At 40.6% G+C, this 21,927-nt stretch overlaps 1 protein-coding gene across 3 annotated transcripts; it reads left to right on the forward strand.

Moving 5' to 3' along the window:
• Positions 1-7,953: 7,953 nt before the first annotated feature.
• Positions 7,954-19,657, forward strand: Hdc (histidine decarboxylase). Of its 3 annotated transcripts, none has more exons than XM_076802283.1 (16): positions 7,954-8,127; positions 10,875-10,907; positions 11,918-12,204; positions 13,650-13,907; positions 14,274-14,417; positions 15,166-15,232; positions 15,513-15,675; positions 16,574-16,644; positions 16,749-16,768; positions 16,882-16,980; positions 17,115-17,335; positions 17,442-17,551; positions 18,312-18,482; positions 18,556-18,632; positions 18,896-19,010; positions 19,152-19,657. In XM_076802283.1, the coding sequence occupies exons 2-16, from the start codon at positions 10,880-10,882 to the stop codon at positions 19,499-19,501; spliced, it is 2,181 nt and encodes a 726-aa protein (XP_076658398.1). In that variant the 5' UTR covers positions 7,954-8,127; positions 10,875-10,879; the 3' UTR covers positions 19,502-19,657. The 3 variants fall into 3 exon arrangements, with proteins under 3 accessions (XP_076658398.1, XP_076658399.1, XP_076658397.1); XM_076802282.1 differs by lacking the exon at positions 7,954-8,127 and adding an exon at positions 10,424-10,639; XM_076802284.1 differs by lacking the exon at positions 7,954-8,127 and adding an exon at positions 10,423-10,639 and having other exon boundaries at positions 18,896-19,202.
• Positions 19,658-21,927: the final 2,270 nt, after the last annotated feature.

Consider the following 21,927-nt stretch of genomic DNA (forward strand, 5'->3'; position numbering starts at 1 on the left):
CTGCCACATAGCGGTACAGCATCCCCACCGATCCTTGAAATCATCATTCTCTCTCCCGAGGTTCACGGACACTTCGGGTGAGCCGTGGCCATCGCTAGCGCGCGGACGCGATTTCGTTTTTGCCCTTTTACTCCAATTTCTCCGTTTCGTTCCTTTTTCCTCTACCTCCGTTCTCCTCGCCTCCCCATCCCTCTCCATCTCCGCCCTTCTAACAGAAACCGTGGTTTTCCGTCTTGTATTTTCGTTCTTTTGAATCTGCGCGACCGCGTATACGCACCGGGACCGGTGCCTATCGGAGCAACGGGAACCGGTACTCAGCGCCGGTAATCTTATCTTGCTCAAAGCAGTCAATGCATCGACGCGACCGCTCGTTTTGTTCTATTAGCGGCACGGAGTTTGTGCATCGTGCTGTTTCGATCGCGATGAATCACGCGTTTTTCTTGAGACAGTTCCCCGTCCGCTCGGGCGTAGGAAGTCCTCTCGGCGGCGGCGCGGCGACCGACGCGCTACGATCCGATTCGAGAAGCTGCTCGATCGCGTTCACACATGTGTATGTGTATAACCGTGCGGATAAGATTATTCCGCGCGGCGAGATGGCCGATGTGCCATGGCGGAGTCATCGGCTTCAACCTCGTCTCATTTCCAACCGACGTGCACAATTTAGAACTCGCTTCTAAAACTATTTCAACAGATATTTGAACTCTGATAATTTTGTTAAAAAAAAAATGTAACAGGTGCAACACAATTCGACTAACTTTTATTCAAACTATTTTTGCACGATAGAGCGACTGGGAGTCTGAACACGCTTTGTTAGCGCAAAATTTTACAAATTGAAACAAGGTCTTTTTAAATACACTACATTTTTTCACTGTTATTGGTAATTTGAACCGCACAGTTCTGCCACAATTCTGCGACGTTTATCATCCAGGCCTTGGCGACATATACAGAGAAATAGCGTTGAATAAGACAACAGTGTTTTTGTTCATTATTTTACAGTCCTGAGAAACGATGATGGAATGTTAGGGGACCTTTTTGGGAATTAAACGATGATTATCTCACGAAACATTCGTTGGTTCCGTGAAAAATACTTGGAATGTCGAACGAATGCATACGCGTTCATGGCGTCCACGGGACTTTATATGCTCGTCTGGCCGACTGAGGGTTCCGATAATAAATTTTCGTCGATATGAAGAAGCACCTTTTCGTTTACAGCGTTCGTAAATCCACCGGCCGGGGTGGCGAACAGTTTCAATCACGACGATCGTAGGAAACCAGTTCTTTTTTCTTCCCTATCGTTCCCCCGTATGATGATGCACTGTAACCAACTGGTCGGGGAACCGGTATTTTATGGTTAGGATGCGGCGCATTAAATCGCTCGCGGGACGATTATTTGTTTCCCCTTAGCATTCCTGATTTATATCCGTTCTCGCGTAAACGGAGCTTCAAAACCCGTCCAACAATTAGACATTGCGCGAGATTTGCGACAAAAAGAACAAACATCTCCCTTCCCTCGTGTTGATCCACGCATTAAAGTTCTCCAATGCAGCAAACCGAATGGAGTTGCCATTATTGCAAATTCTTTGCTATTACTTGTACCGTCAATTCCGCGTTAATGAATTGTAGGCTAAATTGTAAATTTAAGCTTAATAATAAGGAATATACACACGTAAAGTAATAATAACAAATAATGTTTTACTCCAAGATTTAAGGCTAAAATTTGTATCACTAGATTGAACATTTTCTCGTCCTTCTTTGTTAACATTAGGACTATCAGACGGGTAGAATGATTTCATTGTATCTACGTATGATGTAGAAACATTTCAGGGTCACGACATGTTTTGACGAAGTCGATCAGGACCGTGCTCGAATGGCGGTATCTAAAACGATAAAAGGGGAACGGCGGGGAAGGCGAACGAAACGGGTAATTTCGGGCATGGTCCGACGTTATTGATGAGTTCGATTCCTCGAATCGATCAGGAATAATATCCCAACGGTGCGGAATATACGATGCGACGGGACACGGGACGAGGGGGTATTACGACGCCCACGGCAATCAACGGTACATTGCACTCGCTCATAACGCCCTGCGCCGCGTAAGTACATACATGCAACAATATACGTCGAACAACAGGTTTACGTATAAACAACCAGCGTTTCGGTATTCGGCAGTGCCAGAAAGTGGGGATTTCGAACCGGTCGGACATTTTTTTTCCGAGGGCCAACCGGTGACGAAAAAAAGTTGGATTGTGTGTCAGATAGATCAGAAGAGGTACACCGACGCGACATGGTCTCCGTTATATCGGGGACAATTAAAATCGATAATTACAGGCATTTATTTGCCGATCGACAATTACCGAATCGCGCGGATCGTATCGCGGACAGTTAAACGAACTTTTAAACGAGGATCGTTTAACGGCGGATATTTCTTTCCCGCCGACGGATTTGTTTATATTCAATTACTCGTGATTATTGAAGAGCAATTAAAGCTCGCAGACAGTTTGCTCGGGAACGGGATTAATTAGCGGCTCCGTGTACAAATAAATAATTACCGGGCATTAATACACCTAATGAACGAGTTTCAACGAATCGATGTAGATTAATGTAACCGGGATGCATAACGGTGTTGTAATCAATGTGTGATTAGTTGGAGTTTTCGGTCCTCTAATTACGGCAAATCACGGTGCCACGCAGAGGCACCAGTTGATGGCCGGTTGCACGGTTATTACCGTGGTATTATCCACATTTGTTGAAAATGGTGGTGATTTTGGGATTAATCTCTCGCCTAGGATTTGTAATCATTTCACGGCGAAACTTCGATTACCGAAGGTCATAAACGAACAAGGGGAATAAAGTCTTTCAAGAGGTAAATATTTCGACATCATAGTTTTTCGAAAATCTGTCTTAACACATAACACTTCTGTACTTTTAATTTTGTTTTTGTACTTTAGCAAAGTAGTACTTTCAGTTTTTCTTTCGTTTAAAGCGTTCTTTTTGCTAGTGATTTACGAAAAGAACAGATTTCAATTCTGCTTGTGTTCCATTAGAAAAAAAAAGTACAAATTACAGTAGCATAAATGATATAACAGTTGGACAGATTATGTAGAAATTAGTGCCATCAGTAGGCAGCAGTCGGTATTACAGCATGACTCAACAGGAAGATGTAATCGGTAATGCAGATTTCTGCAAAATTGAATCGAGATCTACGTTATTGACCGCTGATACTGCAGAAATTATTTCCACTATTAGCACAAACCAGGTATAGGAATTAGGCCTGCAGCCAAGCTCGCATATGCGAGCCGAGCTCGGGTCGAGTCGAGCCGGGACTCGCTTTTCGAGTCGAGTCGAGTACTCGCACGATGCGAGCTACCCGCACCGATGCGAGCTATCCGCACCGATGCGAGCTGCTCGCAACGAAGCGAACGGCTCGAAATAAAATCAGGCGTAAAATGACATGATACGAGTTACAGCGGGAAGATCAGCACATCGATATTATCAAGCATTTTAGTATATTGACAATGCTAAATGTTTGCGATGTTTTATTATATATTTTGATAGTGAAATGTTGATTCAGAATTTGTATAACCCTTATTGAAAATAATTATGCAATAACAACTATTTCCTAGATTTATGTAAATAACTAGATGTGAAGAACGGTATTTTATATATTCCTTTATATTATACTCCGGTTCAGTGTACAGTCGTAAAAATGTATTGTCGCAAAATTGTTTATAATGTTGAAAATTAACGTTAAACTTCGTTAAATAGTTTTTGAAAGGAATGGATATATAAATATTGTATAATATTGATATATATTTGTACGCATTCGTGCCAATATGTGCTAGTCTACAACCTTTCACACAAGTTGGAAGTTCCAACAGCCTGTCATTCGGTACTGTGCACGTATAGGTGATAAGATTTAAAAGGGCATAGCCGATTAAGATGGTCAAAACAATTGGAACCGCAAAAAGATTCCATTTCAAACAGTATTGATTTCTTGATTTTCTGGAAATGACAGAAGTGGATTTCAAAATTCTTTTCACGGAATCTTACCAATTTTCACAAGCAATTTCATATCTGGCGGAAATCGTGGACGAACACAATAATATAAATATTCATTGCCTAATCAATGTTACTTCAATATTTTTAGAACATTAAAAAAATATTGTTAAAATCACATGAATAAATAATATAAGAAATTGAAAAAATAAAAATGATGTATGGGAAAAAACATTTACCACCGACGGGATAAGAACCCCAGCATATCCGCTCCTTAGTTCGACGTCTGGCGATGTTACAAAACTTTACGAACATTCTGGTATATATCACATAAAATACAATTTATTCTTTCTCTTAAATCACATTTCTTAGGTCAAACAATTACTTGTTTCAATTTAATAATGCTAAAAATTACTTAATATATATCTGCGATAAAACCAACAAATGTAACTTTCCTCCTAATAGCAAAAACGTCGAAAAAATTCGGTTTTTATTGTTTTTTGACGATGATGTTCTCACAACAAAAAATCTAAAAAAAATTGACGACACTGCCTGTTATAGTACTTTAACAAGGAACTAAACAGTAGAATAGTATGTTTTCACATTTTTGAAAAATCTGCATTTTTCCGATTTTTTGGAGGTTTTTCATTTTTTTACGACCACAGTTTGTAACAAAAAAATCTGAAAAAATTATCAAAAGTCAGCCTTAGAATCCAAAATATGTCACATTTTTTCAGAATTTTAGGAAGCATCAGAGTGCGGAAAATACGCGGAGAAGCGCGAAATCTAATTTACCCTGTAACCAACCTCATGGGCAAGATAGGGGGTTGAAATTTTACTCAGAGGGGTTTTTCTTAGTCAGCTTTCGAATTGTTCATTAATCATTGAAAAACCTCTAAGGGCAGTTTTGACCATAAATAGGCTAGGTCCTTTTAAAAGGATCTGATGTCTACGTTCAACACTCGTCATACTTTCTGTTTAGTTAATATTTTAATGTTTGTAAAAAGTTTACCGATTTTCATCTCGAAATCATTTTTCAATTTGCAATTGTTGGCTCTTCTCCGTGGATAACAGTCGATCTTTTATACGATGGTCCAAAATCATGCTAACTACCAAATAATTCGTAGTGGCAGCAAAGTTCAATCTACTTCCTAGCTAGACAATTAACGCAATTATATAACGCAATTTTTCCTGAGTTTTCATTACACGTCATCTAGTAGCTGTCACGCCGACCAAAGATCACGCCGATCAAAGAGCACGCCGACGAACCGCCAGCATACATTGTAGACGCGGCGGCGACCTCGTATAAATACACATCAATATTATACAATATTTATATATCCATTCCTTTCAAAAACTATTTAACGAAGTTTAACGTTAATTTTCAACATTATAAACAATTTTGCGACAATACATTTTTACGACTGTACACTGAACCGGAGTATAATATAAAGGAATATATAAAATACCGTTCTTCATATCTAGTTATTTACATAAATCTAGGAAATAGTTGTTATTGCATAATTATTTTCAATAAGGGTTATACAAATTCTGAATCAACATTTCACTATCAAAATATATAATAAAACATCGCAAACATTTAGCATTGTCAATATACTAAAATGCTTGATAATATCGATGTGCTGATCTTCCCGCTGTAACTCGCATCATGTCATTTTACGCCTGATTTTATTTCGAGCCGTTCGCTTCGTTGCGAGCAGCTCGCATCGGTGCGGGTAGCTCGCATCGTGCGAGTAGCTCGCATCGTGCGAGTACTCGACTCGACTCGCACAATCGAGCCGAGCTAAGCTCGGCTCGCATTTTCGGGTACTCGCACAGCCCTAATAGGAATAGACTAGTCACCCTGTGACTTTCGTGAGCTAGAATCGAGTATATTGTATACTCCGAATAACACTGTCCAACAAAATAAAACTTTTTTCGAGTTTTGCAATTCCTGTTGGGTGATTCTTATACACTTTGTCATTCTAAAACCAAATCCAAAAGCAGAATTGCTCTATCACGCAACGTTTTCGAAAAATATTGTTTTTTGTAGAACTGCATGATTTTGATGAAAAATGACGTGTTACGCAAAAACTAAACACGCGAGAAAGTTCAAGTTTGAGTCAAGAGATAGAGGGAACTCTCCTCTACATATCCATATACCCAATTATATTTTTATGTACTTCCTAATAGTTGTAAATGGTTGTTATAGTTTGAAAATGTGCCGACGCTGGTACTTTGTACGGTCTATTTTTGTATTTATTCAAAAAATCCTTTATCTAGCAGGAATTTACTATACAGGAATGCATTCTACAGATATTTCTGGTAAAGAAACCATTCACGGAAAGTATTTGGTTCCCTTAATATGCGAGAAGGTTCAGAAAATATTCATTGACAGCCTGTGCGCGACGCGTTCGCGCCAAACGGCCATTGCAGCCTTTTCTCGACTCGCCAGGGCCGTCGCTATGCGTAGTCGACGTTGGTACCACTCAAGCATGTCTTTGCTTACTATGCTTAATTACATACATTTTTTTCGTCTTTTTGTGTGCCAATCATTACAAAAAATTATAAAAATACGCGTTATATTCATATTTCATCGTGTAAATGCTTAATAAAGAAAATTGAATACAATAACTTACCTATTTCTGATGTAAACAAATTTAAAAAAGTTTCCGCCTTGCTCGACGCTTGTTCCTGGTATCCCGATTTTCAATAATAAGTGTCCAATAGGAATCAGCAAGCATCGCACATAAGTCTTTCCTTTGTAAATAAATAAATAAATAAATATATATTGGGTTGGAACGAAAGGCCATAGCGTTTTTCAATTCAAATTCAAACATAAAATTAAGATATTTATTCATAGGTTTATTCAACAACAAATTTTCCATTCTCTTTTATCACAGTTTGCCATTTTCGTGACAACCTATCTTGGTATTACATAAACCTATGAATAAATATCTTAATTTTATCTTTGAATTTTAATTTAAAACGCTACGACCTTTCGTTCCAACCCAATATATACAGGTGTTCATTTGAAAACTTTCCAGGCGAATATCTCGAAAAGTATGAAAGATATTAAAAAATATCTTATGATATTTCTTTACCAGAAATGTCTGTAGAATGCATTCCTGTATAGTAAATTCCTGCTAGATAAAGGATTTTTTGCATAAATACAAAAATAGACCGTACAAAGTACCCGCGTCGGCGCACTTTCAAACTTTAACAAATTTAAAAATATAATTGGCTATATGGATATGTACAGGAGAGTCCCCTCTATCTCTTGACTCAAACTTGAACTTTGTCGCGTGGTTAGTGTTCACGTCATTTTTCATGAAAATCATGCAGTTCTACAAAAACCAATATTTTTCGAAAACGTTGCGTGATAGAGCAATTCTGCTTTCGGATTTGGTTTTAGAATGACAAAGTGTATAATAAGAATCACCCAACAGGTATTGCAAAATAATTTTGGTGTTGCATAGTGTAATCATGCACAAAGATTACTTTGACATGCTTTAAAAGTTACTCCGTATCTCGAGTACTATTAGCCATTTTTTTTTAGCAAAGGGAATCGTTAAACAAGCAGAGATAATAAATTATTGTGTTCAACAAATTAATTCAAAGAAAAATTCGAATGTTGTGAATTAAGCTTTTATCTCGTGTCAGAGCGTAGGTTGACGCAGTCCAAAAAAAAAGGGGTTCAAATTAGAGTGGTACCGTTACGGTAGAGTGTCGGACGTTACAATAAAAAGGCGGTATGCATTCAACAAAATTAATCGAGATTGCGCATGGGAACGTAGGACGGTCCGTCGGCAGTCCCTTAAGATCGCGAAGCTTAGTCACTGGAAATTGTTCCTCTTTCCATCTCGGTCTTGGACTACGCTTGCGCCAAAGCAGCTAGTACTTACCGCGTCTCTGTATAAAAGCGGCCACTTGTTGAACGACTCGCATTCCACCGATCCTCCTCAACCGTGAATATATCTGTTTTTCCAGTACTGAAAATTTGTCTCCGTGCCAGTTCGAGAAGTGATCGCGGCGTAGAACCTTCCGAGAAAGTTGATCTGTCGCGACCATCCTCCATCGCAAGGAAGGGCTAGCTGTCGTTTCGCCGTGGGACTTTAAACATTTAACAAGGTCGGTCTCACAGAAATTCAATCCAACACGTTAGACCATACATATTTTCTAGCGAACCATGTGGCCTTTTAAACGGCACTATAACTGGCCAAAATCATACCAATCGCCATTTTAGTTAAAAACATTTCAAACACCCTAGAATTGCTAGATAAACTTCCATATAAATCTACCTGTATAACAAACTAAAATGCAGACGTTTTAAGTAAAGATATTCATGTTTTCGAATTTTATGTAAATATTTATCCAAGAATGATTTCTGGTTTTCCTGAAGAATTATAAAAATTGTTAAAGATGGAGTTTAGTCGAAAATTACGTGATTTCTTGTTCCTGTATGGTTTTGAGTTTCTCCGCGCTTTCATAATTTTTTTTTTTACGTAAAATAGGAGGTGAAGTTTAGGATCGGTTAACGATTAGATGTGTTTTTCGCCGGGCAATTGCCGTGTCGGCAAATTTAGGATGCGCGTGTTCGGAAATTCCGATTTGAAACCACAAATCGGCATCAGGTAGCAGTGATTCGCGCGTCACACCTAAGCAGCTAGCTGGCATCGCTGATAAATCCTTCGAATCGCGCACGGATACTGAAAGCTACGGGAAATTACAAAAGTCGGAAACGGAAACGGTGGAAGGACGAGCTTTTAATATCGTCGAGCGTCATTCTAGCTTAAGCTCGAGATCCTCGCGACTGTCGATGTTCGATTTTCCATTTTACACCCCGTACGGGCCTCCGGGATCTTTTATTTTCTCGTGTGTAATCACTTGCTTGATAACGTCTCGATCGTTCCCTGTCCGTCGATCCTTTTCACGACGCGCTAAGGATTGGCGACGTGTATCTCGTGACAATTCGTCTTTCGAAAAGGATCGAGCGCGATTGAAATTCTCATAAATCGACTGGCGTAGCTAGGAATGTATACATTGGGATCGACCGGTGAGACTTATTAATCGGGTGTATCGTTTGTACACGTAATAGAGTAATTAAAACGCATTATCGAACCAAAAGCAATTCTAACAAGTAAACAGCGAAACCGACAAGGATTCTGCGAATACAGTTTGTTGGTTTAGCCGATGATGTAACTGAGAACCATTTGATTACGCGCATACGAATAAATTTGGAATTTGAGATAACGCGTGTATAGCAGTTTTTGTTTTTAAATAAATTTATGTCTTCTTTCGGAACTGTTAAGGAGAATGCAGTGTTATTCGTTTCTCATAATTGTCTCGGTTGTACCAATAGTTAAAGATCACTCGGTATTATTAGAACGTTAAATGTATTTATTTTTAGTACGATAGACAATGTTGCCTACTTATAATAAATAAAGAATACTCGGTCCGGCTACAATTTTATTTAAGAATTGAACTTTTTAATGTAAATATGTCACTCTGTGCAAGCGGATTGAATAATTTGATCAGCCACTGTATTTATTTCAATTGTCTTGTTGCTATAAGTCGTTCTATTGGTAAGCATACAATTTCATTTGAAAATTAATCCCTTTCGCGGAAGACAGAAACACCTCTGCACTCCAGCGATGGTCGAGTGGGGTTCTCTGTTCTCCGAAAACAGGATTAATACCTCGGAAGAAGTCACTTCCTGTTTACTGTATTTGGCAAACATTTACTCCCACAATTTGCATTCCTGCAACGAGAACCAAGATTCAACTCCATTCAATTCTGGTTCGATCTCAACTACTTGCCAGAATGCTATTAACTGGATTTATTAATCTGCTTTCAGTTTTTTTTTTTCTCTTAAAAATAACCTTTGGTAAATAAGGTACGATTTCAAGCTACAAAATAGCAAAGGATAAAACGCCCATTAAAAGAATTACTCTTATTCTTTAATAATCTCTGCTTCGTTAAACGTTACCTCATAAATATCAATTAAAAATTCCACTTCTTGGTCTCTAATGCTCTTTGAACTTTTCTGCAAGTTGCAAATCCTAATCAAATCTGGTACACACCGATTTCTCTATACATGTCGCCAAGGCCTGGATGATAATCGTCGCGGAATTATCCCCACCACCACTTCCTCGCGAGATATTGCAACCGCGTTGGTCGTGTTCTCTGTGGACACAGAAGAAATTCGATTCAGACCGATCGAGGAGAGAAATAGTCCGCGTCTTCTCGAGAAAGAAGGGAAGAAAGGTCAGATCGAGTAGTCGAACGCGGTCGATCTAGTTCTAGGCCGCGGGGAGCCTTGTGACACTAGCCTAATAAGCTCTGGGGCCCATGTGACGAGCGATCGATGATGAATCCGTACAAATCGTTCGCTCGCGGGCTGTCGCAGCGTGAAAGTTCGGTGCTAGGTCAACACGCATACAGCCAGCTAAGCGTGTCCGCAGTCTTTACGCTGAAATCCGTTGCGTCGCCACGATTCGAAACTTCCGCGAGACGCGTTCCGACTCCTGCCTTCCGTTCCCGTGAGCTGCAACTTCCGCCGGCGAGGTCACCTAATCGTCGCCACATGCGCCTGATACGGTGCCACCGAAATTTCGAAATCTGGCTGTTGTGAGATCCGACGGTGAGGGGAAAACGATTATCCTCGCGACAACCTCTTACGCGAACGCATTCGCGTCGAAAAATACCGAATATCAATTCCTTAGTGAAATCGCGATTAAGCGTAGCCAAAATCAGAAAGTTATGACCCGTTAAACAGTGTATACATTTTTTCACGTTGACAACACTTTCATTCAATTTCTGAGGAATTATTCTTGTACGATAATTATGTAACAGCATGTATATCGTTTTCGTTACAGATAATATGAATCTGGAGGAGTATCGAAAGCATGGTAAGTTTCATTCGTTCAGTCCAGGTGTGTAGAATTAGGTAAAAATAGGTCCAATTCGCATGATTCTCAACAATGACTTTACTCGTCGAGTGTGGCAGTCTGGTTCAGCTATACTAATGTTAAAAAACAGTGGTTTCGAACACGCGACAAATTACCATCTATATTTGCACGTAAAAATGTTCCCGACATAATTCGGATGAAAATTGATCAGAAAAGGATGGAATTGCGAAACCGTCGCAGATGAAGTTGAAATCGCGGAACGTCCTGTAAAACTGTGTTAAGGGTCGCGATCCGGTAGCATTTGCAACGAGCTACGCATAAACAAAATACAACCGATGGCCGTAAAATCTCGTCGGCGTCGTCGCGCAGCGTCCAGCATTACCACAGATGTTTACGATTCCTGTAAACGTTCGCGAACGTTGTAACCTTACGGCGGAGTGGGCACGCAAGCATCGTTCCAGGGGCGTTAAAATGGCGCCAATAAAGAGGGATCACCGAACCGGGAGTAAGTCTATGGGAGTTTTATGGATTCGATACCGTTTCCAATACGGTGCCTGTTAGACTCCGTCTTTCGAATCGAAATCTATTCGAATCCTAGGCGAACGATTCCTCCGTGATTTTCTCCTCCCCCCTTTCCTTAAATCCAATTTCGCACGGGACCTGCACCTCCCTCCCTGTCAACTTTGTCTTTCGAACGTCCACGGGAGCGGACAACCTTTACGACAACAAGTGTCGCGTCGAATTTTCCATCGAATGATCTTCGGCTTTGTCGGTATTTGCGCCCCTTCGGACACAGTTTTAAATCGCACGAATCGAGTTTGATTGTTGCACGCGAATTGGGAACAGAACAAAGACGTCGCTCGAGATCGCGATTGCGTCGGAAGTGGTTTCCCGCGACGGTTTCGAGACCTAACAATTAAAAGGACCACGGGTAATAGGTTTCCATTGGAGCGAAATCAGATTGTTCTTGACCAGGCTCGGTTCAGCCGAAATTGATTCTGAATTCTCAGGAAAAGAGATGGTGGACTACATCGCCGATTACCTGGAGAACATTCGATCCCGACGCGTTTATCCAGCCGTTTCCCCGGGCTACCTGAGGAACATCCTGCCGTCCTCGGCACCGGTGAACGGCGAGGCCTGGGAGGACATATTCGCCGACATCGAAAAGTGCATCATGCCCGGGGTGACTCATTGGCAAAGTCCGCACATGCACGCCTACTTCCCCGCCTTAAATTCGCCCGCTAGTCTGCTGGCCGACATGCTGGCCGACGCCATCAACTGTCTTGGATTTACTTGGGTAAGAATTTTCTCAATTTTAAACACGCATAACTTTTCAACCAGCGATTTTTCGTGTTTTCTCGTCGGGATGTACCGGATTATACAGGGTGAGTCCGCAGAAACTAAATATCTCCGTTACTTTTCGTTGTACAAAAAAACGTCTGAGGACAAAGTTACACTGTTCGAAGGGCCACATGTAACGGTGTAAGGGAAAAAATTTTCAAGGTAATTTTTTAATGAGATTTCAAGGTCATCGATGTTTTTTTTAATGGAATGATATATCTTCGTTAACGTAATGTTGTAGCTGACAAAATAACGAATTCATCCATGTAACACAATATGACCTTCAATCCAGAAAAATAGAATAAATAAAATTCAACGTGTAAGATTCAATTGCTTTATTTCTGTTACGCAAAATGTTCAAAAATATTCCCTGCAAATGTATCGCAATACACAACATAATAACAGACTCGGTGTTTACAGGAAGACATTTATGATATACCTTCACCTATACGTTCGTACAGAATCGTGTTTATGAACTACTAATTACTCTGAAGACCTTCTTGCTATCAGATTTCCACTGTTTCTAAGATTCCAAATCTATCAGTTTGTCGATGTACGCTCACAATGCGTTACTCGAAGGAAGATAAGATCGATATGATTTTCATTTATGGAGAAAGTCGACAGTGTTTAAGAGAAGCAGTGCGGTTGTACAAGGACCGATTTCCTAATCGTAATTGTCCATCAGTTTCCGTTTACTCCAATTTGATAAATAAATTCCGTGGAATTGGTAGTGTTGAAAATAAAAAATGTGCGAAGGTGAGTACTTCACGGCTAAATGAATGTATAACAGCTCAAGGGAATATTTTTTAACCTTTTGCGTAACAGAAATAAAGCGAATGAATCTTACACGTTGAATTTTATTTATTCCATTTTTCTGGGTTGAAGGTCATTTGTAGGTCATATTGTGTTACATGGATGAATTCGTTATTTTGTCAGCTACAACATTACGTTAACGAAGATATATCATTCCATTAAAAAAAACATCGATGACGTTGAAATCTCATAAAAAAATTACCTTGCAAATTTTTTCCTTTACACCGTTACATGTGGCCCTTCGAACAGTGTAACTTTGTCCTCAAAACTTTTTTTGTACAACGAAAGGTAACGGAGATATTTAGGTGTCCTATTTCTGCGGACTCAGCTTCTGTATATTAAAAAGTTAAAAATCTCTGGGTTGCCAAGGTGAAGTTTACAACCCGTCGACTCAGTTTTCATTTTTGAAAGTGTTTCTCTTTCTGTCTGATCGACTTCTTACCAAGTCAAGGGAAAGTTAAGATACAAGAATGAAGGGCGAATACACGAAATTGTTGATAAGGATTTTTTGGCAATTATTCACGGCGCAGCTTTCGCTGGGTTTTTTCCAATGTTACACCTTGAAATCCGGTGCGTGCACTTTAAAAGGCATCGAGTCCCGCGTGCACGGAACTGGAGACCATCGTAATGAACTGGCTGGGCAAAATGATTGGCCTGCCGGAGGAGTTCTTGCATCGTCCAGGAGGATCTGGCGGCGGTGGCGTGATACAAACCACCGCGTCGGAAGCCACTCTCGTTTGCTTGCTCGCGGCAAGAACCCGAGCCATTAGGGACGTGCATCAAAACGAGCCGGACCGTTTGCCAGCCGAAATTAATTCACGTCTTGTCGCCTACTGCTCCGACCAAGTACGTATTTTCATTACTTAATGCCGAATCGGTCGAGAATTTTTCCTTGATACATTACTCCCTGCTGTACCTCTCATAAACGCGATGCTGAAAACCGAGACATCCATTAGCACAAACTTTTCTTTTATTTCTTTCGCGGTAGCCCTCGGGAGAATTAATTATTTCCCGTTACAAGCACAGAAATGTTGAACATTCGATATTTTATTTCTAAGGATGCCTTATTTTTAAAATATCGTGGAACCTCGATTATCAGAGCCTTGGATATCTAAATTCTCTATTAAATGGATATCTATTTCTCTATTAGAATAGTTCGGTTTTGAACGAGCAGGTTTGATTTTGTTTTTTGTTTGTTGTGTTCCATTGTAGGCTCATTCCAGTGTCGAGAAAGCGGGTCTTATAGGTCTGGTGCGAATGAGATACATCGAATCCGACGACGAACTTAGTATGAGGGGTGAAGCACTACTCGAAGCCATAACGCGCGACAGAGCCGAGGGTCTGCTTCCATTTTTCGTGAGTACCAACAAATATTAAAAGCCGTGAACCATACATAATGCAGGAACTTGTGTACCATACTTATTTATGATTGATTATATTTAATCGCATTTTAATATCCACACGAAATAATTACTACGTTTATACCGGGTGATCGGTAACTGGCAGTACAACCGAAAAGAGCGTTATTTTGAAAAATAAGTTGAAAATGTATAGTATCTGAAGGACAGTTGCACGATACAGAAATTCAGTGTTCGAGAGAAAAATTTCTGGCGAACCTAATGAGGGTAGTTGACCAGCTCGAATTAGAGTCATTAAGCTTGCGATCGGGACCACAGTATAGACATATATCGATCTTCCAATTAACCTTACCGGAATTGTTCGTATTTACCACGGAAAAGACGACAGACATGACGTTGCAAGGCGGATTGTCTTTACGCTAGTTGGTCCCCGTGGGCGCAACCTCGATTTTTCGAATCAAAGTAGCATCTATGAGATGTGAACATCAGAAATCGAAGGAAACTTCGTGAAATACGTAGGAAACAACTTCTGTTTCGACGAATAATACACTAACAGAAGTAAATATATTGATAAATCAAGTTTTCAATTATTTAATCTTTTCTCGTACCGGGACAAGAATCGTAATTTTGATAACATTTGTAATAAGAACTTGCACAGTTCAAACTTAATTCTGTTGCCATTGTACGTCCTACGTGAAAACATGTGAAATACTAAACGGCTTGACGCGTTCTGTTGATTTACAAAGGTGTGCGCTACTTTGGGTACAACAGGTGCATGCTCGTTCGATAATCTCACCGAAGTTGGCCAAGTCTGTAAGTACACGAATGTTTGTAATTACCAATTTACGCGTGGAGAATACTTTTTACGATTTCTCGTGACAGGTCACTGTACTCATCAAATTAAAAATTAAAATGTTACGAGTTTTTCACTTGAATACAAAAATTTGTTAAATTCGTATGAATGTACAAAAATTCTATATCGCATAGTACGCAACAGAGTTTTGACAATAATCGTTTCGCAATCATTTGGACAAGCGGATTGCTTCAACGGCTTTGATAAAAAAAATATTTAACTTTGATTTTGACATTCAAGGTGTCGGGAACGGACTCTGGCTGCACGTGGATGCAGCGTATGCAGGCAGCGCGTTCGTGTGTCCCGAATTCCGCAGCTGGCTCCAAGGAATAGAGTACGCCGATTCGATAGCATTTAATCCTAGCAAATGGCTGATGGTGCATTTCGATTGCACCGCGATGTGGTGAGTCTCGAGGCGAACAATAAACAGTTTGACGATCGTCGTCGAACGGGATATAACAAATCAAATACCCAGCACGGCGAAAATTCGTAAACGCGCATGTCCCCGCAAACTTTGCCGACTCCCGCTCTCTCACGGTTTGTAGGTCGTCCTGCGGATGCAGAATCGACTTTTTTCATTTTCCCGCAATTTCCGTCGAACCGTTCGCGCGCGCCCCGACATAATTCACAATCTTTCGGAATGATATTTAAGGGTCTTTCAACGCCGATAGCGCCGGGAACGAACGAGTACATCGAGCGATTTTATTACTTGGCGATAAATTGATCATTATCAGTTGATTGCAGTTAGCCGGACATATTCGGATTTTCGACAATGTCTCATCCGAGTAGAAATTAGAGAGGGAAATTTCTATTTTCTGACGGCGATGTACGATCGCTGAAAATGGAAGTTTAATTCTGTTAAATTTCTCTCGGCGACAGTAGTCTCATTATTAAAAGAATTTCAAGGTCACATATTTTTTTTACTGTCTCTTCTTTGGTTTTTCCCCGTGGCGCGTAGAATACAGTGGAATAAAAACAAAACTTGACCTTGAAATTCAAAGCGTTTAAAATGGAACGACAGGGTGACCTTGAAATCTTCTAACGTCCTTTAAATCAGAATAACTTGTTTCGGACCAAACGACGTGACGCTTTTCCCAGCAATTAGAAGCATCGATTCTCAGTAAATGATGTGAAAAAAATTGACAGACAACAGTTAAACGGACGATTTGCAACGAAAACGCGACCGGTTCTATCGAAGCGTTTCCGAGTGAAATCGACCGTGGATAATAAGATTGGAAAATTACGTGGAATTTATTGAAAAGATGTTCGAACGATGCGAAGTGTATTGGTTCGTGTTTTAGGGTGAAAAGCAGCCAGGCGCTGCACAGAACTTTCAACGTGGACCCGTTGTACCTGAAGCATGAGAACTCAGGTAAAGAAGCACCGGTACTTATTCTCGGTCGCGTTCTTAAGTCGTCGTCTTCCGTTCGGTGAAGCACGACACAAAACTAAACACGGCATTTTATTTATTTACAGGGCTTGCTATCGATTATATGGTAACTACAAAACCGTGTTCGACACGTTGTCGAATACATTTCGAAATAATCTCCGAATGTTCGAAGTTTCCGTTTGTTGTTGTTAATCGATTTGTTGTTGAACGCTGTTCCAGCACTGGCAAATCCCGTTGTCGAAGAGATTTAGAGCCCTGAAACTCTGGTTCGTCATTAGAAATTACGGAATCACCGGCCTTCAGAAACATATTCGCGAGGTTTCTATTACGTCATGCGTTCTTGCTAAAAAGTATAGGCTGTGCCACAAACGCGCTTGCAACACTCTCGTCGTTTGTGTGCAGCGGAATTCGATTTGTTTCGTTGATCGGCTGACGGGAAATATTAATTGCAGGGCGTCAGGCTGGCACAAAAGTTCGAGGCGCTAGTTTTGGCAGACGCACGCTTCGAAATTCCCGCTACGCGACACTTGGGGATGGTCGTCTTCCGTCTTCGCGGCGAGAACACTCTAACGGAACGGTTGCTGAAGAAAATGAACACCAGGGGACGCGTGCATTGTGTGCCCGCTGCCTTACACGGGAAATACGTGATTAGGTTCACCGTCACCTCCACTAAGTACGTACACCAAGCAGAAATAGCTTCATTTGATAAATTTGATAAATTAGAAATTGGCACGTTTATTTGTCTGTTTTCTGAGGTTCTAATTTCGTATTATTTTCAGCACGACCAACGAGGACATATTAAGAGACTGGGCGGAAATACGCAACACAGCGAACGAAATCCTCGGGGATACTGCAAACTCTCCCGTACGAGCACGAGTTCCACTCGCAGGTAATGAGGATTCGCAATGTAAATCTGTTGAACCGCATTGATACGATCGATTCTCAAAAGTAAGACTGCAAACGTTACTCACACAGACTTTACGCGCTGCTCGACAAAAAAAAAGTCTGCAGCTTTATCGCCATTATTAAAAGTGACATTCTGTTTCAGCTTCTTAAACCGAGCCAAGTTTTATTTCCTCCCATTCTTACGTTTATTACTCAGCGAATGAAATTAGAACCTTGTATGGCAACCGATCTTTATTTCATTAACTTTTAACGTCTCTGTTCGAGCATATCAAATATTCTTCGAACTATAATATATTTAGCATGACAGTTTCATATTGAAATACTGAATCGTTAATATCTAGTTCGGAACGCAGATCTGTTCCTTAGATCGGATAGTACACCTCTCCTACTAAATGCTGAAGTGAACTATGAATATTCGAGGTTTGCTTGATTACTTAAATTTTTCATTTTGCCCCGTTATTCGTTTAGGTTTTCCGATCGAAGTGAAGTAGCTTACGCGGTGACTTTGACGAACCGTTTTCTTTCTGATCGCATTATTTTACTTCTTTCTTTTCGTTTGTTCCGTAAAAATGCATGTTCCAAAAATGTTTGGAGTACAGAAAGCTCAGGTAAGACGAGTTTCCTAGTTACTTGCTTGTATGTGTCCTTCGATTTGTGATCTCGTTTGCGATACAATTAAATCGGCGTGTGTTTCGTGGTCACGGCATTGGCGGGGGCCAATCAATAGAATTGAACATTTTCAGACACCCGAGAGAAAAACGAAAACTTTGGCTCGAGCTTGCTGTTAGCCAATTCGCCGATGTCACCGAAAATAGTGAACGGCAGCTTCGCTGCCATTTACGACACGGCCGACGTGTTCGAGGAATGCACGAAGGCTTTCGGCCAATTACGACTGGAAGCCAGAGACAGTCCAGGTAAACGACAAGAAAATGGTTTTCAATCAAGCACGCGACGATTTTTGAAAAATCTACTCTTCTGTGATCACAGCTATGCGACGTCGGATTCGAGGAATACTCATGTCAGGGAAGCAATTCTCTTTGGACTCGCGTATGGACCTCGTACAGGTAGCTAAATTAAATCTTTAAATACTTGCTTTGTTTATCAAAATAACCAGCCCGTATTTAATCAGACACTTAAATAATTCATTGCTTCAATTTGTTTCAAATGTCTATGTCAGTACAGTTCATTGGATGTCAAGTTGAATCCAGATGTATTAAAACAAATAATAAGTTAACTGAACAATTCCTGTTCAACGCAGTCGTACTTATATTATTTCAATGACAGGTGCGACTGGGTGAATTAACAAAACATATTGTGCGCGTTACAGGGATACGCCTGCTGTCGTCCAGCTATCGATATGTCCTCCGAGTTACCGTTGAAGGAGGACGAGGACACGTGCGGTACTAACGAGACAGGATCCGACGCGACCCAATCCAATAATGGCAAGCAACATCAATAAATATCAATAATCTACCCGTATCTCTGCACACGTATTAAGTCGTACCTGTTCATATAAAACAGTACCGAAGTAAATCGCAGTTTGATTAAAGATTCACCGAACTATAATTTTGAAATTCAACCAGATGCTTCCGGCGAAAGCCCGGCGACCCAACAGAGTTCGCAGGAAGCTTCGATGGCGGAGAAACAGTTGCGAAAGCAAAGCGCTAAAACTCGTTCGAATCACGGCGCGGTGAACGGTTCGATCCGAGTCGGTCTTCAAGATCGCGCGAACGACTTAGCGTCCATGATCGTGACAGAGGCGAATCTGCCGAGGAGCGAAACTATAGGCGCCATTTGCCATCGATCGTACACCGGCGATTTGTCGATCACGCAGGAACGACGCGGGGATCTCGGAAAGGAAAGGAAGAACAACGAAGAGGAGGCGGGTTTCTGCAGGAAATGTGGCCACTGCATGGCGAAGGAAGACAACTAGTCGAGTAATTAATATTATTCAGATTACTATCGATCGCGTTCCCTCGTCTGATTCGATGGATACGATGTTGTTCAAATTAAACGTGACGACTTTCCCCGCGATGCATTGTTCGAACGAAAGTAACAAGCTACTGAGAATAAATCTGAAGTTACTGTCCCACTGTGTCATCCCTTGGATTTACAGCCCCGAGCATTTCTACGATATACGGTGGTCACCAGTGGCGGCTCGCGTATAGGCACTGTGGTAGCCACCCCTATTTCCACTTGATATTATCGATAACATTTAACTCATCTTGCGCGGGAAGCGACTAAAGTCATTTTTCACGGATTGTTGATGGATTATTGTTATCGATGGGTTTTTGTGATCGATGTGTTTTTACAATAAAATCGGATAGACGTGCGTTGCAAAAATACAAAACGTGCGTTGCAAGAATGAATGCAACACGGTAAGACTTTGGCGGCAAAGTGTCCGCGCAAGATGTGTTAAGGGGGCCGGCATGGTTTGAAATCCATATACGTATGCAAGGGTCAAAATCTAGACAAACTGCCGCTTCAATAGTGCAATGAGCAGTTTAGAAGTGGTCAATTGTGTTTCTTAAAAGTCCAATCTACGTCTGTATAGAGCCCAAATTGCGAATTTCTACCTCGTCGTGGAGTAATTTGTAATATTCGGCAGAAAATTCGAATTCTGAAGCAAGTATGACGTCACAAGATGGCTGCCGCTGAGAGATTCTCTTAATTTCGAGAGATTTAGTGTTCGTATCGAAAAAAGGCTCTATACAGACGTAGCAAAGACATGTACAAACACGGTGGTATGCATTTTTTATTGATTACTTACTTATTTAAGACGTAAAATGTCTAGAAAAAAAGGCACAGCGTAACATAGCGTGACAGTCAAGGCCAAATGCCTGCCGGCCCCCTTAATATAATAAAATAGATAGGAAGCTGAAATTTTCTGAAGCAGAACCTCGCACCAATTTTAGCTGCGAACCGCCACTGGTGATTACCCTATGTATGTCCTACAAGCCTACAAGATAAAAGTCCCAGAACCATCCCGACTGCCGTGGGGTATACCTCGTGAGGGGACGTGAAGTTCGAGGGACGTCGGTCGCCGAGGAGTAGTAAGAATGAAGTTTATAGAATATTCGCAAATAGTTTTCAGTCCGATTTACGGTTCTACTCAATTCTGCTTCGCGCGGCTTCCTTTTTAAGTTCCTGCGAACATCTTTCGCGTTCGGTAGCCCTGAAGCCAGGGAAGGAGGCTGCCAGTCTTCGGGTACTACTTATCCAGATCGATCGTCGGAAAAAGAAGAAATACTCATCAACGGTACACATGGTAACAGCTACAATCACCTGTACACTATCACTCCACTTGCATGCAAAATGGTTCATACCGTGCTACAGTTCCATTTTGTTTTATTTTTTATTGTATACATTTAACATTGTAATTTATTTGGTGAGAAATAAAGAATATTGACCTGTTAACCGGGGAATTCCCTTTTTAATTACGCAGCATATAACGGGCGCGTAATTTTCACTAGGACGTGTAAATACGTCACGCCCGGAGGATGTAATTTCATATTATTTTTTTTTATTTATGCCTAAAATAAATGAGAAGACTATGAAATATATATATTTTTTCGTTCATTTATATATAAAGCGCAAAGGAAAATACAAAATTACAAATAAATAGAAAAGGACGTATTCATATGTCCTACCCGTACCCGATATTGTTTACGTTTGACGTATTTATACGTCCCGCTCGGTTAACAAGTTAATTACAACAGTCAATGTGATCTTGTTTCTCCACCCTGGACATCAATATCCGAAATTTCGTGCCACCTCCTTCGATATTATGTTCTCTTAATACAAAGTTCGAAAATTTCGACGGTCTGACTTGTTGTTGATTTATACTACTGAATTGCGTGCCACCTCCTTTGCTATCATGTTCTCCTAGTAGAAATCCGAAAATCTCGAATGATTTTCGAAAATTCCGAGATTCGAACTTTGTATTAGGAGAACATGATAGCAAATTCGGTGGCATTCAGTAGTACAAGTCAACGGCAAGTCAGACGCTCGAAATTTTCCGAAATTTTTCGACAAATTGAGCTCTCGAAAACTTGGAAACATTTCGAGATTCAGTAGTATAACTCGACTACACGTAGGACGTTCGAGAAAATGGAGGGTTCAATAATGAAATACGCAGATACATCTTTTCATTACATTGTCTTTATTGATTCATTGTCGATTCTTACATAAAATGATTGTGTTAAAATCAAACGAGTTTAATGACATTATAAACTTTATTTCGACTCTCGATAATACGACATGTCAACTTGCCAGGCCAGTCTAGGCCCTCGATTATCTCCGCTTCGGTATTCGACGAATACACTTAACAATATAACTATCATAATTCCTCTTATAATA

The sequence above is a fragment of the Halictus rubicundus genome, chromosome 16 (assembly GCF_050948215.1).
Source record: "Halictus rubicundus isolate RS-2024b chromosome 16, iyHalRubi1_principal, whole genome shotgun sequence".
Lineage (NCBI taxonomy): Eukaryota > Metazoa > Arthropoda > Insecta > Hymenoptera > Halictidae > Halictus > Halictus rubicundus.

Excerpts from the sequence above, each read along its gene's own strand:
- Hdc (XM_076802283.1), top strand. The coding sequence starts at position 10,880 with ATGAATCTGGAGGAGTATCGAAAGCATG. Across the intron at positions 12,205-13,649 it reads ACTGTCTTGGATTTACTTGG|GCATCGAGTCCCGCGTGCAC; the intron begins GTAAGAATTTTC and ends GCACTTTAAAAG. Across the intron at positions 15,233-15,512 it reads CACCGAAGTTGGCCAAGTCT|GTGTCGGGAACGGACTCTGG; the intron begins GTAAGTACACGA and ends TTGACATTCAAG.